General features: G+C 36.1%; 1 protein-coding gene across 3 annotated transcripts in view; it reads left to right on the top strand.

Moving 5' to 3' along the window:
• The window catches only part of LOC148867173 (P-loop containing nucleoside triphosphate hydrolases superfamily protein), a 40,021-nt gene extending 30,863 nt beyond the window's left edge, over positions 1-9,158 (top strand). For all 3 annotated transcript variants that reach the window (XM_088980578.1, XM_088980576.1, XM_088980577.1), the window contains exons 17-20: positions 6,656-6,865; positions 7,426-7,695; positions 7,796-7,999; positions 8,576-9,158. In XM_088980578.1, the coding sequence (XP_088836704.1) occupies positions 6,656-6,865; positions 7,426-7,695; positions 7,796-7,999; positions 8,576-8,740 (849 nt within the window). In that variant the 3' untranslated portion in view covers positions 8,741-9,158. The remainder of the gene's footprint in view (positions 1-6,655; positions 6,866-7,425; positions 7,696-7,795; positions 8,000-8,575) is intronic.
• The last annotated feature ends 14,131 nt before the right edge of the window (positions 9,159-23,289 follow it).

The raw sequence follows: 23,289 nt of genomic DNA, 5'->3' as shown, positions 1-23,289 counted from the left end.
TGGTTCAGGTTTTGTAGTCTTTGAAGTGTCAATACAGCATTTGGCAATGTCTTTATTGATTAAACCCTAACAAATAAGAAAATAAAAGAAATTAGTATATAAACACACAAAATGAAGACTTTAGTTTAATAATGTCTATTTTATAATTATAATCTCCAAGGGTGCCTTGTCGCTTAGGCATCGCCTCCAAATGTGGACATATTTTTTATCACCATACCCATATCTAAATCTTCCCAGTTCTCACAAAGTGGTCAAATTCTATAGCTGGTTATGCCTACATTATCCCTGCCTGACTTTTACTATTCTACAAATCACCCTATTATAATTCAGTTGCATGTCAAATTTACAAGAGTTTGGTCTTATTGGGTAGATCACTTGATAACCTATCTAATGACACCAGAATCATGTAACGTGGAAAAGCTTTACCCCTTAAAATGTAGGTTGATGGAAAAGTAATCTGATTGCATATTCACCCTATAAAAAAAACTTTATTGTATGGCTAAAAAAACTAATTTGACCCTTTAAAACATCCTATTTCCTAAGACAACAACAACTAGAAATAATTCCAAGAAACTTCAATTGATCCAAAAGTTATGAAATTGCCATTTATAGATATACCAAAGTAAAGCTTGCCATGTCAGCAGTCCTCTCCTTGCTCCGTTACCCAAACCGAGCAATTCTAGAGGGGGTGCAAGATTCTCTCTAGAAGCACTAGGAGTTGCCACCTAACATGGCTTATCTCCTTTTTTTCTCTCCTTTTTATTAGAAAACTAACTATCCCGCACTTTCTCCTAAATCATCTCTACCTCTCCCTAATTCCTATTTATCTCCTAAATTATCTCTAATTCCTGTTTATCCTCCCTTCTACTTTTCATCTATATCTATCTAAAGAAAAGTTTCTGCAGATCAATAACTTTTGTTGTTAGTTATTTATTGTGGTCCCCACTGCTGCTGTTAGTTAGTTTTATATTTGTTGTTAGGTTGTTGTTAAGATGCTGTTAGCAAAGCTAGTTTATTAGTTATTTTATTATTTGCCTATGTTAGCAGTAGGGACTTAAATGTAATTATCATCTTTTAATGTTATTATAAAGAATAGATGAGTGGGGCGGCAGATATAGCCAGTCACTCTTTCTCCCATCTTTCTCTCCTCTCTTCTTTCTTCCTATTCTTCTTCTGTCTTTGCCAGTTTTCTTTCTTTTAAATCTGCATCTGGAATTGGACTGATCACAGTCCAGAATTGTCTACTTGGTATCAAAGCAAGATCTAGGGCTTCTCATGTGAGTCTAATCCTGCCGACCACATGAGAATTTCCTAAGGCTGGAAGTTTAGAAAGATCATTCCTTTTGGCTGATTCTTGGAGGTTACCAGAAGTTTTTAGCAGCTGTCCAAGGGTTGGAGAGTGTTCTTGGTGATCAGGAAGAATCAAAGAAGGTTAAAGGGATCAAGATTGAAGGTGGCGATCAGAATTTTTTGGGTAAGTTTTCATCTCTTCTTGAGACCGACAGCAGTTAGAGATAAGTTGGACTTTTCTAGAAGGGGCAGCTGAGCTTCCTTTATTTTCTCAGTTTTTTTAGGGTTTATTCTTAACCCTACGACCAGTTTTGATTGTGAACCTTATTTGGAGGGTGCGGCTGAAAAAAAAAATTGAGTTTGAACCTTTTTGGAGGGTGCGACTGAGAATTGTTGAGATATAATGCCAAAATCAAGGTTTTCAGATCAGATAATGCCAAAGTATTTTGCAAAACCCTTGACCTCATATTTCCTTGACAATGGGGTTATTCATTTGAGCACTCGTCTCCGCACACCTCAACAAAATAGGGTTGCCGAGAGAAAGAATAGGCATATATTGGAGGTAGCTAGAAGCATTATGCTAAACTCCAATGTTCTTATACGCTTCTAAGGGGATGTCATCCATACAACCGTGTACCTCATCAACAAGGTTCCTTCTCGGGTCTTAGACATGAAAGTTCCATTCAGCCTCCTGTGTCCTGATAAAGACTTATTCACTATTCCTCTTAAAATCTTTGGATGTACTTGCTTTGTTCAGATTCTTGGACCTCATCGTTCTAAATTTGACCCTAAAGCTTCCAAATGCATATTTCTTGGGTATGCACAAAATCAAAAGGGATATTGCTGCTATGAACCTATGTCTGGGAAACGGTTTGTTTCTATGGATGTGACCTTCTTTGAGGATGTTCCTTATTATCACAGAGTTTCTTCTCAGGGGGAGAGTACTGAGATGGGTTGAGAGTGTTTCATAGAAGGTGGAGATAGGTTTATCTTGGTCCTCAATAGTCTAAGCCAGCTCCAGTTTCCTCTGTGGCTCCAGATCCAAGTACCATAGCCCCTCACATCCTACTTCAGATGAGATGTCTCCTACTACTGAGCCTTCACCTCTTTTGGATGATCTTGATCTTCCAATTGCTATCAGGAAAGGGAAACACCGTTGCACTTCATCTACAACACATTGTATTTCTCATATCTGACTTATGATCATTTGTCCCCATCTTATAAGTCCTTTTTAGCATCTATCTTTACCACTCCCATTCCTAGGACGGTGCAAGAAGCCTTGTCAATACCAGAATGGAAAGTTGCCATGAAGGTAGAAATTGATGCTCTTCTCAAAAATAATACATGGGAATTGGTTGATCAACCGAAAGGGAAGAAACCAGTTGGGTGTAGATGGGTGTTTACGGTGAAACGTAATGTTGATGGTTCTATTGAGACGTATAAGGTCAGATTAGTTGCAAAAGGGTTTACACAGACTTATGGTATAGACTACTTGGAGACCTTTGCACCAGTAGTCAAGATGAACACTATCAGAGTGTTATTGTCCATTGCAACAAATTTCTCTTGGCCATTGTTCCAAATGGATGTTAAAATTGCCTTCCTCAATGGTGATCTGCAAGAGGAGATTTACATGGAGTTGCCTCTCAGATTCTACAGTATAGAAGCAGGGAAGAAGATCTGTCGGTTGAATAAAGCCTTATATGGACTGAAATAGTCACCAAGAGTGACTGAAATGGTCACTCTTGGAAAATTCGGTTATGCCCAAGCCCAATCAGATCACACCCTTTTCATTAAGAAGTTAGGCTCTTGCTTGACTTGTTGTATATGTGGATGATATTGTGGTGACAGGTCGTGATACCCATGAGATTGAATCCCTTAAACTACTTCACAAAGAATTTAAAGTCAAAGACTTGGGAGAATTACGTTATTTCTTGAGTATTGTAGTAGCTTGGTCCAAACATGGAATTTTTGTCTCTCAAAGGAAGTATGTTCTTGACCTTCTAGAGGAAACTGGAAAGCTAGGGGTTAAACCAGCTGACATACCAATTGAACTGAACCACAAGGTTAGAGCTGAAGGTGGAAAGCCTCTTGAAGACAAGGCTATGTTTCAGAGGTTGGTAGTAAAATTGCTTATCTGTGCCTCACCCGACTAGACATTTCTTGTGCAGTCAGTTTAGTTAGCCAGTACATGCATTCTCCCACAACCACTCACCTTCATAGTTGTCAAGGCGACGCCTAGGTGACTAGGTGGTTTTCAAACTTTGCCTCGTCCAGACGCCATGCAAAGTTTGCATCAGGCGCACTCCCAGTCAGTTAGGCGCACGCCTTCACTAGATGTAAGACACATTAATACATCTTTTAATACTATAATCCTTTAATATTTTATATTGTTTTTTACTTTTCTTTTGCTCCAAATAGTTTTTATTGGTTAGTTTTTGTTATTACAATAGAACCTATCACACATTATCACTCTTTTTATTAGAAGAAGAGTGCTGTCTTTTTAGGGTTTTATTTTCATGGCAGAACTAAATAGAAGAGGGAGAGCTGTTTGGTCAGGTATGTTTCAAACACAGGCCAACTCTAACTGTTGCTGCAATGCTGCATAATCAACAAAAAGTCTAAACAACATTGAATATGCCAGGTAGTTAAATGAATCATCTTCTTCTCAGTTTTCAGTCCGCCTATTCTTCATCCTACCCTCTTCGTTTTCAGCCTTTTTGTCTTCCTTTCTGTTGGTTCTTTCTTTTTTTGGTCTTTTCTATACGTTCTTTGCATGGTATTTTTTTGGAATTAAACAAGGGCTCCGCCCCCTTCGTTTCTTCTTCATTTTCCTGCAAATTTTTCACCCTTTTACCTACACTTTTGTCCTCCTCGATGGTAACCTGGAACAGGGGTTCCGCCCCCTTTTCTTCTTTATTTTTTAGAGTTTCTTCATTGTTTTTTCCTCTTCACTGGTGATCTGAAACAAGGGCTCGGCCCCCTTCTTTTCATTTTCTTAGTGTTTCCCTAGTTTTTCTTGGTCTAAAACAGCAGTGGAGCCTCTTGTTCTTTTTCTTTTTTTTTTTTTTTTTCGGTCTAAAACAGGGTTCTGCTTTCCTGTTTTCTCCTCAAGTTCTTTTTCTTTTCTTGGTCAAGGGGCTATGCCCTCTTACTATTTTTTTATTTCATCGCCTAGGCGAGGCCTAGGTGCCCGACTTGGTGCCTGGGCACCCCTTGGTCGCCTAGCCTCACCTTGGCGCCTTGAAAACCATGCTCACCTTCTTGCAGTTGAGAGGATCCTTGCTTACCTGAAGAGATGCCCAGACAGTGGCATGCTCTTCAAAAATAATGGTCACATGAAGATAGGAGTATACACTGATGTCGATCGGACTGGGTGTATTGGTGACAGGAGGCCTACTTCTGTGTATTGTGCCTTTGTAGGGGGCAACCTTGTTTCTTGGAGGAGTAAGAAACAAAGTGTTGTAGCTCGTTCCAGTGTTGAAGCAGAATACAGATCTATGGCACATGGTATGGCTGAAGTATTATGGTTGAAGTCCTTGTTTGAGGAACTGCGAATTACTTATGAGAAACCCTTGATGCTATTTTGTGATAATCAGGCTGCTATTAACATTGCTCATAATCCAGTACAGTATGATAGAACTAAACATATTGAGGCGGATCCATATATTGCCTCCGATATGCAGCTTGCTGATCTCTTCACCAAGGCAGTCACAAAAGCTAATTTGGAAACAGATTTATGCAAGTTGGGAATGATAAACATCTATTCCCATCTTGAGGGGGAGTGTAGAGATGCAGAGCAATAAGTTTTGTTAGTTATTTATTGTGTCCCCACTGCTGCTGTTAGTTTTATATTTGTTGTTAGGATGCTGTTAGCAAAGTTAGTTTATTAGCTATTTTGTTATTTGCCTATGTAAGCTGTAGGGACTTAAATGCAATCATCATCTTTTAATGTTATTATAAATAGATGAATGGGGCGGCAGATATAGCCAATCACTCTTTCTCCCATCTTTCTCTCCTCTCTTCTTTCTTCCTCTTTCTTCTTCTTCTCTCTTCACCAGTTTTCTTTCTTTTAAATCTGCATCAAGAATTGGACTGATCACAGTCAAAAAATTGTCTTCTGTTTCAATTAAAAAAATTAACAATTATTTAAATATTATAATGAAATTATGTTAATAACTTTAAAATAATTATTAAAAGCACAAAAAATAATTATAATAGGTTTAATAATATTCATATTATTAATAATTTTATATTTTTATGAAATTCATTGTTAAATTATGTAATAACAATATAAATTATGATTTTATGGATTATTCAATTTAATAACTAAATAGTATTTTAAAAACATAAATAAAGAATACTTAAATAGAAAAATATTACAAATGTAGGGGAACCATAATCAGCCAAGTCATTTGACAAGGCTGTATGTGGTTTGTTCTTCCTACATAGTATATTAGTATTCCAGATATCACTTTGTAGGGACTGCAATCAGCTCTTCTGACAAGGCTGTAGGCAGTTTATTCTTCCTACATAAACTTTATTTTGGACTGCAATCAGCCAATTCATTGACAAGGCTGTAGGCAATTTAATCTACCTATATATTATTCCATCTGTACATTATTTTTTATTTTTTTTGTTAAGGAGCAGACTTTTTTTGTCTTTGTAGAGGAGAAGGCGGAAAATTTTTTGTCCTATGGTGGAGAAGAGTAATAATGGTGCAAGAGAATCAGCACATTTTGGAGAGAAGTCCTCACCTACATATTATTCCATTTATGATTTAGAACTCGTTTCATGATCTGCACTGGTTCCTCTTCCCCCTGGTCTCTCCTTCAGTCCTTCCTACTTTTTGCCCTCTCTTCCTCTCTTTTCAGTCTCTTTTTTTTTTTTCTTTTCCTTCTTCCTTCTCCACACCACTCTGGGGTGTTACGTAACCAAGCACACTTCTATTAGAACTAACGTGGCCTTCTACTTGAAGAAGGGTCACACCTGAATGCTGGTTAAAATGTGGTCTTTTATATACTTAAATAGAGACACTTATGTGGGTAAGTTGTTACAACAATTGGCTTCTAATATTGTATCCATTAAGGTGTCCTGATTATGCTTTAAAAACCAGGTCTGTTGAAATAAGCCCATTGTTTAGTAAGGACTAAGGACACACCAGGTTGTCTTCTATGACACATCAACCAAGTAAAGCAGGTCGACCAGCAAAAACAAGGGTCAATTTCTCAATGAGGAATATGATCGTTAGAATTTAATTATCATGACCATTTTATGGTCCTATTTCTCAATGCCATGTTAAAATTCTGTTAGCACTACGTGACATTTGTTTGCTAAATGGTTAAGTGGAGTGCATTTGGTTTGCCAGGCAGCTTTTAGGATCACAGCAACTGCAGTTGTACTAGAGTTCAACCATGCAGCACAGATAGTGAAAAAGATTAAGCTGGTTGGTTACCCATGTAAGATCTTTAAGAAGACAGCATTTATCAAGGACATGTTTACATCAGATCTAGAAATTGCTAGGTTTGAAGGTGCAGCGGTTCGTACTGTAAGTGGGATCCGTGGACAAGTTAAGAAGGTAAAAATGCTAAAAATCTGGCAACAACACATTTTCTTTTGCCCTGTCATTCTTTTAGGCTGCATTATCCAAGATATATGCTTCTCACTAAGTATAGATTTATATAATTCATCTGCATCCATATCAGGGGCCATTGCTTGGTGCAATGGTAAAATCTTGGGCAAAAAAGTGTGAAAATGCATGTTCAAGTCTGAGAGCAGACACTTTGTGCCAAAAATAACGCCAAAGGTTAGGTCTGTATCCAGTCCACTGCTAAGATTCCAGATAGCTGGGACCAACATTGGGTGATGATGGGCTGATGGCATGTTTTACATGCATCTATATCTATATTATAGTTATTTTGTTGCAATACTCTATTAAATTGAGCAGAATTGCGGTATTTTCTGTGTGCATTTTGGGAAGTCTCTTTAACCACATAGGTGCAAATACATGATATAGATGTGGTAAGGACTTCTTGTGCCAAGAAAATGCAGGCTTTTTCTATTATTCATTTGGAAGTCCATCTTTTTGTTATTGTTACTACTAATAAAATGATATTCAATCTTATGATTATTGAGCAGGCTGCAAAAGATGAGCCTGGTAACAAACCCAAAAAGAAAGGAGGGCAGCCTAGAGAAGGGATTGCCAGATGCACGTTTGAAGACCGGATTCTTATGAGTGATATTGTTTTCTTGCGTGCATGGACTCAAGTAGAAGTTTCGCGCTTCTTCAATCCATTGACTACTGCCCTGCAGCCTCGTGACAAGACCTGGCAAGGCATGAAAACAGTTGCTGAGCTGAGAAGAGAACACAATCTTCCTATTCCTGTCAACAAGGACTCGCTCTACAAGGTTGGTAATTTTAGACCTGAAGATGTATTTGTTCCCGAGTATTTTTTTTTCCCTTTTCTCTGCAATTTCAGAATTTTCTTTTGTTTCCCTTGATTGACAGCCAATTGAAAGGAAGCCAAGGAAGTTCAATCCGTTGGTGATTCCAAAATCTCTACGAGCATCTCTGCCTTTTGCTTCAAAGCCCAAGGACATACCTAGTCGAAAGCGTCCATCACTTGAAAGCCGAAGGGCTGTGGTAATGGAGCCTCATGAGCGCAAAGTACATGCTCTTGTTCAACACCTTCAGTTGATCAGAAATGAGAAGGTAATGTATCTCTGGAACTTATCTGGGAGCAACACCCAAACTGCATTTCTATAGGCTGTTGTTCTGTAACACATCCAAATTACTCAATCTAGGTCATAATTGGGTTAGAGTGTCAATTCACTGTGAGACTTGAACCTTATTTATTTCTAGCTTTTCCAGGTTTTCTTTTTGACAGTTGCTTAGATCGCCTTTTACATTTTTAATTAGTGAATGTGTTGGTTATAATGTCATTACCCAATGTTGTTCGTGGCTATCATCATCTAAGCCTTGTTCCAACTATATGGGAGCAGTTACATGAGTCTTGTTTTGTCATTTTCAGTGCCATATCCATTGTTAAAATTAAAACATTTCTTGTATTATTTCCACCCAAGTCCTATGGGTGTCGACTTAAACCTTGCGCTGGTGATGTTGTCATGGAAGATTTTACCATCGGACCACACATTTCAGATGGAAAAACCTGGCGAACCATCACTGTTCTTATCTCTTGTCAATATATTGAATCGTTTTGATAACAAAAATCTAATTAATTGGGCTTCTGATTCTGACTCTACTCCGATGGTGTGTGACCTTTGGCAGATGAAAAAGAGAAAACTCAAGGAACAGGAGAGGAGGAAGGCTCATGAAGCCGAGAAGGCCCAGAATGAGCAGCTGTCCAAGAAGAGGCAAAGAGAAGAGCGACGAGAGAGGTATCGGGAAGAAGCAAAGCTGAAGAAGAGAACCCGAAGAAGTCTGGAAGAATAATGCTGCTGCACATTCCGCTGATTAAGAAACACTGTTCTTTTGGGTTCAAGCCTTTGCATCTTTGCCCCTTCCCGGCCACAGGCAAATCAGGTGCTTGGTGTCATGCCCAACTCCACAATTCTCGCTGTTGTGCAGGGCCTACTCTCTGTAATCACAATCCATGCATGCTCGGGTTTGAGTTCTGATTCAAGCAGAAACGATACTTGGTTGCGTTCCAACGGGAGATATATATCATGATTTATTTCATGGAGGATTAACTACTAACAAAGACTAATTTTATGCTACGAACCAACATGTTACATACAAACGTTGCCCGCCAGGAGGATGATGTATTCATATATACATTGAAAAGTTTTGGTTTGATGTATTCATGATTCTAATCGTCAATATATAACTAGCATACTAGCACTGTAGGTAAGCCCTATTTTCTTCTATTTTCACAAGCTTTAGCCTTAATGCAGAGCTGTCTTCAAAGTTCAGACAGGTGTTCGGCCAAGGGTTCAACTCAGTTCAGCGATACTCGCTGATGGGAATTGGTTCAGGTGTCAAGGCTTTAAACATGTTCATCTGTGGGAAGCAAGGTTCGATCAATGTGTCGAGTCGATACTCTTGATATGAAGAGTTGTGTATGAAGAGTTTCGACCAGTAGGGCCCGTGCGATGTATGGGCTGTGTTAATATGGAATTCTATTATTTAACTTAAAATTAATTTTTGTTAATGTAATTACTTTATGTTCTTAAATTATTAATTAATCTTAAAGGTAATCAATGTTTAAATTTTATAAATGTAGATTTTACCAAAATGAGAACCTTATTATCTTATAAAATTCAAATTAATAAAGTTAAATTTTAATGCTTTTCTACCATTCTATGCCTTTTATGTTTCTGCGTCTGCTTTAAGGAATTGAGGATGTGATATGTTGAAGTTCCAAAAAGAGAGTTACAACACCAATGGATAATCATGTGATTTAAATATCAATATGATACAGGCATATCAATTCAATACCATGTGATATGAACCAATACGTGTGAGCTTGTTTATTAAAAATTAAAGACAATAGGGTGACTTAAACCTGAGTCTCCTTAAATTGTACATGTAACTCAAATAAATATCATATTTATGTTCATCAATTTTAATTAAAAATTGTAAAGAACAATATTCAAAATTGATATTTTATAAACCAATGGAATAAATAATCTATTAAATCTACATTAAAATCAAAAGATGATTTTAATCACTAGAAATTTATGCAAATAACATATTAATAATAAAATAATTATTTTAATACTTAAAATTAATATATATATATATATATATATTACATTATTAATTAATTAATATTTTAATCTACATTACATTAAATAACAACATATTAAATATTTACAAAAATAAAAAATGTTTAGAGAATATTTGAGAGTATAATACTAAATAGAATCTTTCAACTTTACTAATCAACATTTATACCAAAAAATGATTTTTAATTTTAGAAAAAACTATAGAAACAAAACTATCAATAATGTAATAATTATATTAGTGATTAAAAATTTTCATATTATATCTTAGAAATTTTAACAGATCTGATATACTTTAAATTGAAATTATATTTTTTTTATAAATTATTAATTGATATTTTAGTTTACATTTGAGAATTTAATATTTAGTTGACTTTTTTGTTAATGTTAAAAATAAAAAATAGTAAAATAGAAATTATTTTATAAAATAATTAAAATATAATATGTGCACATGTTATGTGTCTTGGGCTCTTGATTTATGCATTATCAATAAAATTGTGTGATATTTATGCATCTTGATGTCTTGATTGTAATATATTTTATCATATATACCATTAAAATGTACATTTCCTTTGGATTTATACATTATTTGTGACTATTTGATTTTTAATTTAATTTTATTAACATATTTATGAAATTTATATGTTTTTCTCCAGCGTATTTAAGCGTTTCCGTTTTTTACATCCGTATCCATGCGTTTTCAAAGCATATTCGTATTCGTATCTATATCCAAGTTGTCTGATACGATACTCAATACCGATACTTTGATCCTTGTATGTGATTAGACCTTTTATTCTAAAAATCTATCCTTAATTTTTTATTGCGAAGGCTTTTATGATTCTTTTCCAATTGAAATAATTGATTTAAGTTAGTTATTTTAATAATTGATATCTCAAATCTTTCAAATTTTCTAAGGCTCTGTTTGGCTCATAGTTGGAATTGGAATGGTCTATTCCCCCACTTATTTGGACCAATGTTTTCAATTTGATGTTGAATCATTCCCCCATTTGGTAAAAAATATTGACTTGATAAAAAATCATCTAACCTAGGTAGTTCAACCATTGACTCATTCAACTTGGTCATGGGCTCACGAGTTACACATTCAATGTATGTGCAAACTTTTGGATGCTATAAGTTTGCACTCTGATGTTTGATTGCAATTTTTAACATAAAATAAAAATTGCAATGTATGAACAATTTTGGGCTTTAGATTGCAATTTTAGCTTTTTTCTTACAAATAAAAAATTAAAAATTTAATAAAAAATATAAATTAAAAATAAAATTCGCATTCGACTGGATGGTTGACCTGGATGGCCGAACCATTGGCCTACGACTTGGAGGCAAAAGCGGTTCGGTCTTAGGCCTCTAGGTCAGTTTTTAAAACGTTAGCTTGGATTAGACATGAAATGGTATAGAAATTGACTGGAATGGAATTCACATTCGCAAGGGAGGAATAAATGGTCATTCCCTCGTGGGAAATGCCATTTTACTAGGAATGGGAACTGGATTTCATTTTCACCCAATTTTTAAATGAAGTGGGGATTGAATTTTCGGCCCTCCGATTAGGCCAAAGATCAAAGTTTAGGTTCTTTAATTTTTCGGGCTGGGCTCGGGCCCAATCTGTACAAGACTCTAAGTATGGCCCACAAGCATTCGAATCTGGATGAATCGCTGAAACATTACAATCCCTCCTAACATGTCAATCGTGAAAACTTTTGACATGCTCTCCTCGATCAAAAAAGCATATTACATATATCAATATTTTAAACCATGCAGCATAAAAAATGCGATATTCAATGCTCTCCTCGAGCTAATAGAGCTGAATAAATGGTTTTATAACTCCACTTCACCAACTCTTGCACTCTTGACCGAGGAACTCATAGTTGGCTTCCCTTAAGTCAGACTCATAAAATAAGTAATAGATCTGCGGCATGTCGAGTCGTGAATAATTGGATTAAAAAAAAACCGTCTTTGATACTCTCTCTTTTACTCATAACTCAATTTGACTTTCACTTTGATATTTCTGAGTTATTTAAGGTGAAAATTATGAGGTGGATGGATATGCAATCTTTTTTATTGGAAACGGTTTACGATTTTTGCGACCAAGTTTTGGTCAAACCAAAATAATGTGACCCGACTTAACAGTCAGGCTTGTTAATGATGTGTTTATGTAATCATATCAGATTTCGATTTGATTCAATCCAATCTAAATATGATTATATTATAATATTTATTGATTTTAATATATATATATATATATATATAAATATTATATATTTATATTTAAAATTATAAAAAATGTAATTTTATATCTGATATTATATATGAACTTTGTATATATAATAAATTCAATATGTTATATTTACATTAATTTATTATATATAGAAGTTGAGAAGTAATTAACTTTTAATTTTTTTAATACAAAAATTAAAACATAATTTGATTCAAACCTATTGGGATTCGAATTCAAATCCAAAGCCTTCAAAACTAATCAGATTCAGATGTATGTTTTTAAATAGAATCAAATTCGTATTGTTGAACTAGATTCGGTTATGATTACAACCCGATTATCAACCTACAACCTATTCGTTTTTCGCTTCGCCAACTTCTCAAGCAGAATTGTGATTTGATCCTCACAAAGCACACCTCACACTGATTCACAGGCACATTCCACCATGTATTGGTTACATCTTGCATGAATAATAATAATACACAAGTACAAGAGATGTTCCCAATGTGCAATTAAAGTGTGTTGTAAGGTCGGTTTGAAGTGCACTCTGTGAGGAGCAAATGTGGACTCGCCCGAGTGGCCCAACCCAACAGTTATGATTTGGCTTAGAGCCTTAGATAGTCTTAGTCAATATTAACCAACTCAACCATAGCCAGTAGTTAGCACTAAATTGGACCTGTCACATGCCATCATACGGTCCTAATTCTTTTTGACAATATACACCAGTATCACACTGTCACTCGATCTTTTTGGATAAATTACAAAGACCCTCTTGTACTATGGGGTTAGTGGCAAAGACCCCGTACTTTAATTTGTGGCAAAGATCCCCCTAAATTTTAGATGTTAGAAAAAAGACAATAGTGAATGTCTAGAGTTTTTAAGCCTGTTTAGACTCTATAGTTCTCAAAATTCATGGCTCAACATGGGAAAATTTCAGATTAGTACCCTATACTTTAGGGGCAGTCTCAGTTTAATACCTAAAATTCAAAATGTGTCACTTCAGTACCTAGACTTTCAAAAACTGTCAGTTTAGTCCAAAATCATTAACTGACTTTGAGTGACTTGTAAAAGAACAAAAATGCCCTTCAAGTGTCATCTAATTTTATTTATCTACCACTCTCACATAAAACCATTGTAAAAAGGTTCCACCGGAGGATAATTGCTCACCTCTCTCACCATGGTTCTCTCACAATGACCTCCACTTGAATGCCATGGTTCTCAAGCCAAAGGACATTGAGGGACGCGACAAAGGTCATATGTGTTTTCTCCCTGTAAGTCAGTCAAGGTGTTTCCGATTTGAACGTCAATCCCTATGAGTGAATAAAACATAATGGACTGAATTAATCTGTAATCTAAAACATGCAGATCTGAACCAATATATTCAACTCTGGTAATCACCTTTGATTGGCCAACTTAATTAAACAAAAGAAATCAGTTTAGTATATACCTCTAGATGCCATGACCACTGTAGTTGTTGTCCTCGTAATTCGATGTGTATTCAATTCAGCCTTTGACCCTCCAAACAAAGTCCAAATGACTGCATGTTGTCTTCTTATTCAAACCAATGTAGTCGTATTCAACAGTAGTCTCTCACCAATACGATGATCAGTGTTGCGAGGACAGAACTATTCCGTTGAGCCAGAAAACCAATCTCTCCCCGTGTTCTATCTATCTCAGTCAATCAGTGCTAAGCATTCTAATGGAGCTTGAAAATGAGATCAGTAGTAAGATATTTAATACCATACGCCCAGGGAAGAGGGGTCCTCTCTATTTTTGTCTTACTAGCCAGCCACAATCCGGGTCCTACCCTAATGGGTATTTTCTAACAATCTCCCACTTGGCCCCAATGGTGGCCACAAAATATATTTAGCTTGATCAAGGCTAATAATGTGTAAGTGTATGCATTGAACCAAATCACTTAGGTAATTGCTAGCATAATGCAAATCATGGCGGTTCCCCCTAAATATCAAAGTTTCATTCCATGTATTATATCATTATGCATCACAACCTTCAATATATGGACCCTGGTGTGTTTTGATCCATAGTCTGTTATTACAAATATGTGCACAAGATGACAGGCTACATGACATTTGTTGACAAAGGAGGCATCGGCATGTGTCATCGAATTAAATGGTTTTCATTCAACGAGCGAACAATACTCATGTTTTTCATATGGTTTTGATAAATCATAGGGGATAACCCCTTAGTCATGGGGTCTGCGAACATATTGTAAATTCTGATATGTTGGATGTTTACCTTACCTTCTTGTATTCTGTCCCTCACTACCAAGTACTTCAAATCTATGTAGTTGTTTTGGCTACTGCTCTTGTTATTTTTGGAAAAAAATACAACTACTGCATTGTTGCAGTAAAGTTGTATTGGTTTATCTACATAATCCAATACTAGAGCACCTAGACTGATAATAAAGTTTTTCAGCCATATTGCATGTGTCGTAGCATCATGACACCCAATAAACTCCGCCTCCATTGTGGAGGAATCTCTTAATTTCTGTTTGCTGCTCTTCTAGCAAGTAGAAATATATACCCTGATGTGGACTTTCTAGTGTCTGGGCAACTAGTATAATCCGACTCGGTGAACCCACACAGATTCAGTTTGTACCCTCTTCTATATGTGAGAACATATTGTTTAGTTCCCTATAAATATCTGAGCACTTTCTTCGCATCTCTCCAATGTTCCCTACCTGTGTTACTTTGAAACCTACTCAATACTCTCACTGCAAATGCAATGTCAGGTCTTGTGCAAACCTGTGCATACATCAAGCTACAAATTGCTGATTCATAAGGAACATTATTCATATCCTCTTTCTCATATTCAGTTTGAGGACAACTTTTGCTGCTAAGTTTATCTCCTTTATGAATGGGAACTATACTTGTTGCACAATTTTCCATTCCAAACCTTTTTAAGACCCTTTGGGATAATCCTAGAACCTTACGGGCTCTATCTCTTTGGATCTCAATTCCTAGAACATAGGAGGGTTCTCCCATGTCCTTTATGTCGAATTTCTGCTTTAGAAACTCTTTGGTTTGGTATAATAGGCCCATATCTCTGTTAGCTAACAAGATATCATCGACATACAACACTAGCATGATGAAACTACTCCTACTAACCTTGAGGTATACACATTGATCCACAGCATTTTCCTTATATCCAAAGGACGTGATAATACTGTGAAAGTTGTAGTACCATTGGCGGGAGGCCTATTTCAACCCATAGATGGCCTTCTTCAATTTGCAAACCATATGTTCCCTACCTTTAGTTGCAAACCCTTCGGGTTGCTCCATGTACATTTCCTCTTCTAGATCACCATTTAGAAATGTTGTTTTCACATCCATCTGATGTAGTTCCATATCATAATGAGCTACCAAAGCCATGATTATTTTGAATGAGTCTTTCTTAGAAACAAAAGAGAATGTTTCATTGTAGTCAACTCCCTTCTCTGTATTGTACCCTTTGGCCACGAGTCTAGCTTTGTACCTTTCAACTTCAACAGTAGGTGTCCTTTTAATCTTAAATATCCATTTGCATGGAATTGTCCAACCACCTATTAGTAGTGGTACTAAGTCCGAGACACTATTAGTGACCATAGAGTCTATTTCACTCTTCATGGCCTCAAGCCTGGATGCAGAATTACGACCGTCCGTGGCTTCTTTGAATGTCAGTGGGTCCATAAAAGGACCCATATTAAACTCAGTCTCCTGAAGATATACATAGTCAGAAGATGTGGTGCTTCTTATTCTAGTTGATCTCCTAAGAAGTGTAGGTACTTCTGTGCTCTTTACAAGAGGCGATATTTGCTCCGTAGGTTCCACTGGATGAGCAATAGTCACATATACCTCAGTGGTTTGTTCTACCGATGGTTGTTCTTCTTGTACTACAGTAAAATTTGTAGGTAGAACAACATTGAGATGTTTATCAACATTTTGGACTTCCTTCAACTCAATGTTTTTATTATGTTCATTCCCACTCTCCAAGAGATTCTCTATGAATTTTGCATTTCTTGCCTCTACAATTATTGTTGAATTATTCGGACAGTAGAACCTAAAACCTTTGAATCTTTCAACATACCCAATAAAATGTCCGTTGATGCTCCTAGGATTCAGCTTTCCTAATTATGGGTTGTATACCCTTACTTTAGCTCTGCAACCCCAAACATGTACGTGATTTAAACTGGGATTCTTTCCAACCCATAACTCGAATGGAGTTTTTGGTACTGATTTGGTCGATACCCTGTTAAATATGTACACTACGGTTTTCAGAACTTCTCCCAATAAGCTTATGGGCAAGACGAAGTCACTCATCATGCTCCTTACCATGTCCATAAGAGTTTTGTTTCTCCTTTCAACTACACCATTTTGATCCGGCGATCCAGGCATGGTGTATTGCACGACTATACCTTGTCCCAAGTGAGTATGTCTCCCATAATACTCTCCTCCTCTATCAGACCGTATCAATTTTATTATGTCCCCAGTCTACTTGTCTACTTCTAACTTGAAGATCTTGAAAATTTGTAAGGCTTCAAACTTCTCATGAAGTAGATAAATATACATATACCTTGAGTAGTCATCAATAAATGTTATGAAGTACCTTTGACCACTCAGGCAGGGAGTTGGGAGTGGTCCACATATGTCTGTGTGAATCAAAGCTAATCTTGCTTCACTCATTGTGGCTTTGTTTCCCTTCTTATTGATTTATTTTCCTTTGATACAATCAACACATGTAGGGAAATTCTCAAGGCTCATGCATTGCAGAATTTCGTCATTCATGAGCCTCTTAAGGCGATCAATTGAAATGTGACCAAGCCTTCTATACCACAGGAATAAAGAGTTCTTTGTCATTGAACTCCTTTTTGTTCCAACTATATAGGACATTAATCTGTCCAAATCTGATGAACAGTCCAATTTGTATAAATTATCAACCATATTACCAAAGCCAGGTAATCTAGATGAATAAAATATTTCTAACTTTGAATTAAAGAAATTAAGTCTACAATCATCAAGTACTAATTTAGAAATGAAAATTAAACTCCTGGAGAATCCAGAGGCATAAACCACATTATTCAAAACTAATTTGTAACTAGTACTCAAAATTATTTCAAAATCTCCTATGGTCTCCACAACTACTTCATTCAGTTTTGGCTTCCTTGTTCTTCACAGTCCCTGTGTGGTGTTAACAATATGGGTTGTTGTACCCGAATCAATCCACCATGAATCAAAGCAGGACTTAACAAAATTAGATTCACGAACCAAGGAAATATTAGTACCTGACTCTTTCCCCTTTAGACCCTTCTTCTTTTCCAGCCAGCTTTTGAACCTTGTGCAGTCACTTCTGAAATGACCATTCTTTTTAGAAAAGAAGCAAGTAGGCTTGCCTTTTGGTTTTCCTTTAGTATTTTTATTCCCCTTGTTCTTTTGTGCGGGATCTTTCCTCTTCTTCTCACTTTTCATGACAAGATTAGCAGTTTCCAACCTCTTTTGTCTAAGCCTTTCCTCCTCTTGTATACACATAGTCAGGAGCCTACTAAAGCTCCAGGGTTCCTTCTGAGTATTGTATGACACCTTAAATGGTCCATACTCAAATGGCAAGGAGGTAAGGATGAAGGTGACCAAAAAGGGACCTGTGACAGTCACACCAAAGCTATTGAGCTTGTTGCTTATGTCCTTCATTTCCAGAATATGGTCTCTAATAGATTTCGAATTAGCTAATCTCATGTTAGCTAGTTTATTCAATGGTGTCTATGAAACCATTTTCTCTAAGGCAACAAAATGTTCTTCAATGTTTGCGAGATATTCAGCCACAGTATCTTTCTCGGGAATAACACCTCTTATCCTTTTGTTTATGCGAGCTTTGATGATGGATTTGCAAATTCAGTTGGATTTTTCCCAATTATGTAAGTGTTCCTTTTCTTCCTAAGATGCACCGTTAATAAATACGGGTTTTGTCTTTTCCCGCATGGATAAATCTAGGTCTTTGCATCTTAGAATTATATAAAGCATTTTTCTCCATTCTCCCTAATTATCTCCATCCAACATGGCAATTGCAATAATGTCGATGGCATCGAGATTCGTTGCAAATTTAAATCAAATTTATAGAATCAGGATTTCACCACATAAGCAATTGAGTTTTACCTTGGGGCATTCAACCCAGTTGCTGGTTTAAGTGAGTATGTATCATTTGAGATTGCTATCCCACACCTTTGGGCATTAAGGATTTAGGAATCTTCAAATGAGATGATTCACATTCACGACATTAAATCTTAATTGCTCACCTTTGGGCCTAAGCAATTCTGATTTAACACAACAAATAAATTCCAGCCTCCTAGAATTACCAATGGGTTGCTTTGGCTAGGCTCATTTAACAAACAAATTCGCTAGGGCACAACTAATTCAAATCCAGTTTGTTGACGTGGTCAATATTTACAAAATATCAATTGTAGTGGTCCTAAATGAATTCGTTGAATAATTCATTCAGTTTTGTTAAGAACCGGACCACTATGCAGTTTGCACTAATAAGGCTACATTCAACCGGTTTGGTTTGACCCAAATCGGCTTAGGTCATTGACCTCATTAACAAGTTGGCAGTTGTTAGCTATGCAAGAAAAAACCTATAACGGGCCTGAACTGAAACCCACTATGCATAGCATAAAAAAACGCAATTATCAGCCCAACAAATTACAACTTTGGTCTTTCTAGGTTTTCCATTTTGATGACATGGTTATCCTAAAATTTTTGCTGCTTATAGCATTGATTAACAGTATGTGGGGTTCAATAAATTATTCCTTTTCCAAATTAAATAATGAAAACTGAGCATGTGGTGAGATATATCGGCCCACAAGGCGATGATCAACTATGGATTAAAACATTTCCTATCCATAGCTCATCTATTGCTCGTTAATCACCCATGTACTGGTTAGGTTGTGACTTCTAAACACATGGTTCTGTGATAACCTGCGACCAGGTTGTGACCATTACTAGTCTGCAAACAACACTGTAACACAGAAGTCCTCTATTTCCAAATTAATGGAGCATTTCAAAGTTGAATTGGATTTTTCAAATCCCTTAATCAAGGAAGATGTTCAAGTCCTAACACCCACACAATGAGCTCTAATTTAGGTGTTTGGATTTGGACCAATCAATTTGGAACGTGGCCAATATGATGGGCCACAATCCGAGTCGTACCCTGATGGGTATTTTCTAACACTCCCTTCCCATCAACCACCTTGGACAAAAGTTTCTTTTCGAGGGCGTGTTGGATTCTGATCGGTCCCATGTAATCCATGGCATCCTCTTATGCTCGGAAAATGTGAATTCATTGCACTTAACACCCGATGAGTGCATCTTAATAAAAGATGACATCGTTTCTTTGCCGAACCCATTCTGGCCTTCTGGGCATACCTAGGTATAAGAGCAAACCAAGAAACCAAATCTGCTTCTGGAATTTCGTCAATGAAGTTGTGATTTAGATCCGGAATTTTGTCAATTAGGTTGCGAGTGTAACAAAAAATTTGGCATTTTGAATATAAATTGATGCGGTGTCTTCCAAAAAACCAGATATAAGAGCAAAGCAAGAAACCAAATCCGGCTTAGAATTTCATCAATTTGGTTGCGAGCTTCACAAAAATCTGACATTTTCAATATAAATTGATCAAATGATTGCGAAAGTGTGGTCTCTCCTGAAAACCCAGGTTTGGTTACGTGGGTGTGAATTTGCATTATTTGATTGAGAGACTTAGAGGAATTGCATTCTAATAAGAGTTTAGGGAGATTTGATGTTTCTCAATCAAGCTTAAAATTGGTTGGATTTTTCTCCTTGGTTTGGATAAATTTAGCAGCATAAACAAGTTGAATACATGGAGGGAAGGATTTTAATAGCTGATAGAAATGCTGGTGCAGAACTTTTTGGAGGGTATAGAGCCACCAAATCTTCATCATCCATAGGTTGGGATTGTTTGTCTTCCCATCGTGTGTGTCCATCATCACTATCTTACTCTGATTCCCTAAATACAACCATCACTCAGTTTCATTTCTAGTGTTCCTTTAAATCTTAATTTCTTATGTTAACCAATTTAGATGATACCAAAGGCATGAACGACCAAACCAGAATAGAGCTCACCTTCTGCATCTCTACCCCTCTCCCTCTATTTCAGATCACTCCACTTGCCAACAAAACTGTTCTTCATCAAATCATCAAACATCCAATGGATCTTGGAACCGTAAAACATTGAGTTAGTTGAGGGAGGCGGAAAAATGTCTATTCTAGTTTAGTCTTAAAGTAGAAAACAATGAATGAATAGTGGTTTTTAAGGGTAGTTTTGATATTTTAAAAAGTTTTAAATAGCACATGTCATCGTGTGTGTAGCGACACGTTTTGAAGTTCGGGTATTAACTTGACACTACCCCCAAACTTTAGGGTACTGAACTAAAATTTTCCTTTTTTTTTTTAATTAACTCACTAGATGTTTTTCCTTTTCCAATGATGAGTGTCCCTCTTTTATTTAACTTGCCGAGCTTTCTTCCTTTTCCGTTGATGATCATGAGTATGATAATAGAAGTATTTTCCGATAAGGAGAAATGGAGATATTTTTAGGTTGGTTAGGTTTTAAGAGAAAATGGGCAAAAAAAAAAAGTAGAAAAAGTTTAATGTGATATTTTGGAGGTCATATCTGTGCCCTACAAGGAGGCACCCCACAACATCCCATAGCACATCTCCGCCGTGTATTGGGAACATCTTCCAATGATGTACCAGAATCGGTGATGTCATCATTGGGAGATGTTCCCAATACACAGCGGGGATGTGTTGTGGGACGTTGTGGGGTGCCCCCTTGTGGGCGCAGATCTAAACTCGATATTTTGGTAATTTAACACCTTTCGCCGTTGACCTAATGGTCCAGGGGTATTTTTCGCAATGTAAAATTTCATGGGTCTTTTTCACAAATTAAAATATAGGAATTTCCTATGGCGGGGTTTAATTTACCGTTTCAATTTATTGTTTTCTTCTCCGAAGGTACATCTTATTCCTCCTCTTTCGCTAGATGGAATCTTCTTACTGTAGCTACAAGAAGATTTCATTTCAATTGTATGAGGCAAACGTTCCATCGATTCTCTCGCTCCCTCTTTTGTGAAAAAAGAAAATGAAACAAATGTGTCATTCAAAAACTTCATTTATTTCAAACTTCACAATATAGTCACAAATGGCAATTTGAATTTTATGGGCATCTTGGTTGATTCATGAACAATTGGTATACTAAACCCAACCGTTTGTTTGGTAAATAGAGCTTGCTAAAAAATAGGAAGTTTCATTAAAGTCCCGTTTGGTGCATTTTTGTGTGCAAGCTGTTGGGCTTTTTAAAAGTTTGATAGCCCGTGTTTTGGTCTTTTTTCATTTGGTTGGAAAAAGATTTAGCTGTTGAAAGTCACAATCCAAAAAAGACATGAAAAGCCCATTTGGAGCTATTTTTGGGAAATTCCAAATGGAGCTATTTGCCTTTTTCTTCAATTCATTTTTGCATGAAAAGACACATAGGCAGACACGCCTTAACCAAACAGTCTTCAAGTCGTTAAGATCTTGATGCAAAAGCTTACATTGTCTTTTGACTGTCAAAGTTTCTAGAAGATCTTTTAAAAAAGGCTTGTCAAACGGCCCCTAAATTGTCTGAAGCAAAATATTTATATTTATTTTCTTAGCTTAATTATATTTATTTTTCCTATGCATTTCCCTCTTTTGTGAAAAAAATGAAACAAACATGTCATTCAAAAACTTTATTTATTTCAAAATGCACAATATAGTCACAAACGATAATTTGAATTTTATGGGACTTCTCGGTTAATTCATGAACATTGGGTATACTAAACCCAAATGATTGGTAAATAGAACTTGCTAAAAAAATGAGAATTTTCATCAAGACCTCGTTTGACACATCTTTTTGTGTGGGCTGTCGGCTTTTTAAAAGCCATGTACCTTGCGTTTTGGTCTTTTCCCGTTTGGTTGGAAAAAGATCTAGTTGCCAAAAAGCCGCAGTCCCAAAAAGATGCAAAAAGATCATTTTGGGTTATTTTTGGGAAACTCCAAATGGAGTTTTTCACTTTTTTTGAAGAAGTACGGGCAAGCCCAATGCAAATTTCTGAATCCCATTGCAAATCTATAAACATTCGAAATGTCGAATACCCACATTCTATGCACCAATGCTTGCCCATGAATTGGCATCAATTCAGAGCTGATACCTACCCCAACAATACTTTGGGCCTACAAATTCTAACCCTGGGTTGAACCATCATTCTCCCTTTTTTCCAACTCATCTTTGCATAGAAAAACACGCAAACAGATGCGCCGTAACCAAACGGTCTTCAAGTTGTTAAGTTCTTGATGCAAAAGCTCAATCATCTTTTGATTATTAGAGCTTCCAAAAAGATCTTTCAAAAATGACTTGCCAAACAGCCCTAAGTTGTTTGAAGCAAAATATTTGTGTTTACTTTCTTAACTTAGTTATATTTATTTTCCTATGCATGTTTTCACTTGAAAATGATTTCTTTATTTGCTTGCCTTTGATTAACATCATATAATATTCAATGTTTGTAATTGATTGGAACCCAAGAGTATATAAAAGCAATATTTCAGTGGCAATTGGAACAATAATAGGAACAATGGATCAATAATATTTTTGCTTTGTTGGTTCCTTTTTTAGCAACTTTAATATCACAATTTCATGGATTCATTTATAACTCAACTCAATTACTTTTTCAAAGTGAATGGACTTCATTGGTTTCAAGCTTATTGGTGTCTAATTTGATAGTGATAATATTAGATACCAAATTTATTTTTCTTTGTTATATATATTTATATCACCTTTTTTTTCTTGTGGATGTTGTCCTTTTTAATATTCTGAAGTAACCTAGGTATGGATTTTTTATTCTTTGAATTTAGGAAAAATCCCCTCCATTACTTGGTTAGCCAAGAATTAAAGTTTCAACTCTATCGTTAATATGAGTATTATAGGGGCTCTAATTTTTTAT

The sequence above is a fragment of the Nelumbo lutea genome, chromosome 3 (genome assembly GCF_056320005.1).
Source record: "Nelumbo lutea isolate HS-2025 chromosome 3, American lotus-T2T, whole genome shotgun sequence".
NCBI classification, from domain to species: domain Eukaryota; kingdom Viridiplantae; phylum Streptophyta; class Magnoliopsida; order Proteales; family Nelumbonaceae; genus Nelumbo; species Nelumbo lutea.
This window is presented reverse-complemented; position numbering and strand designations above follow the sequence as displayed.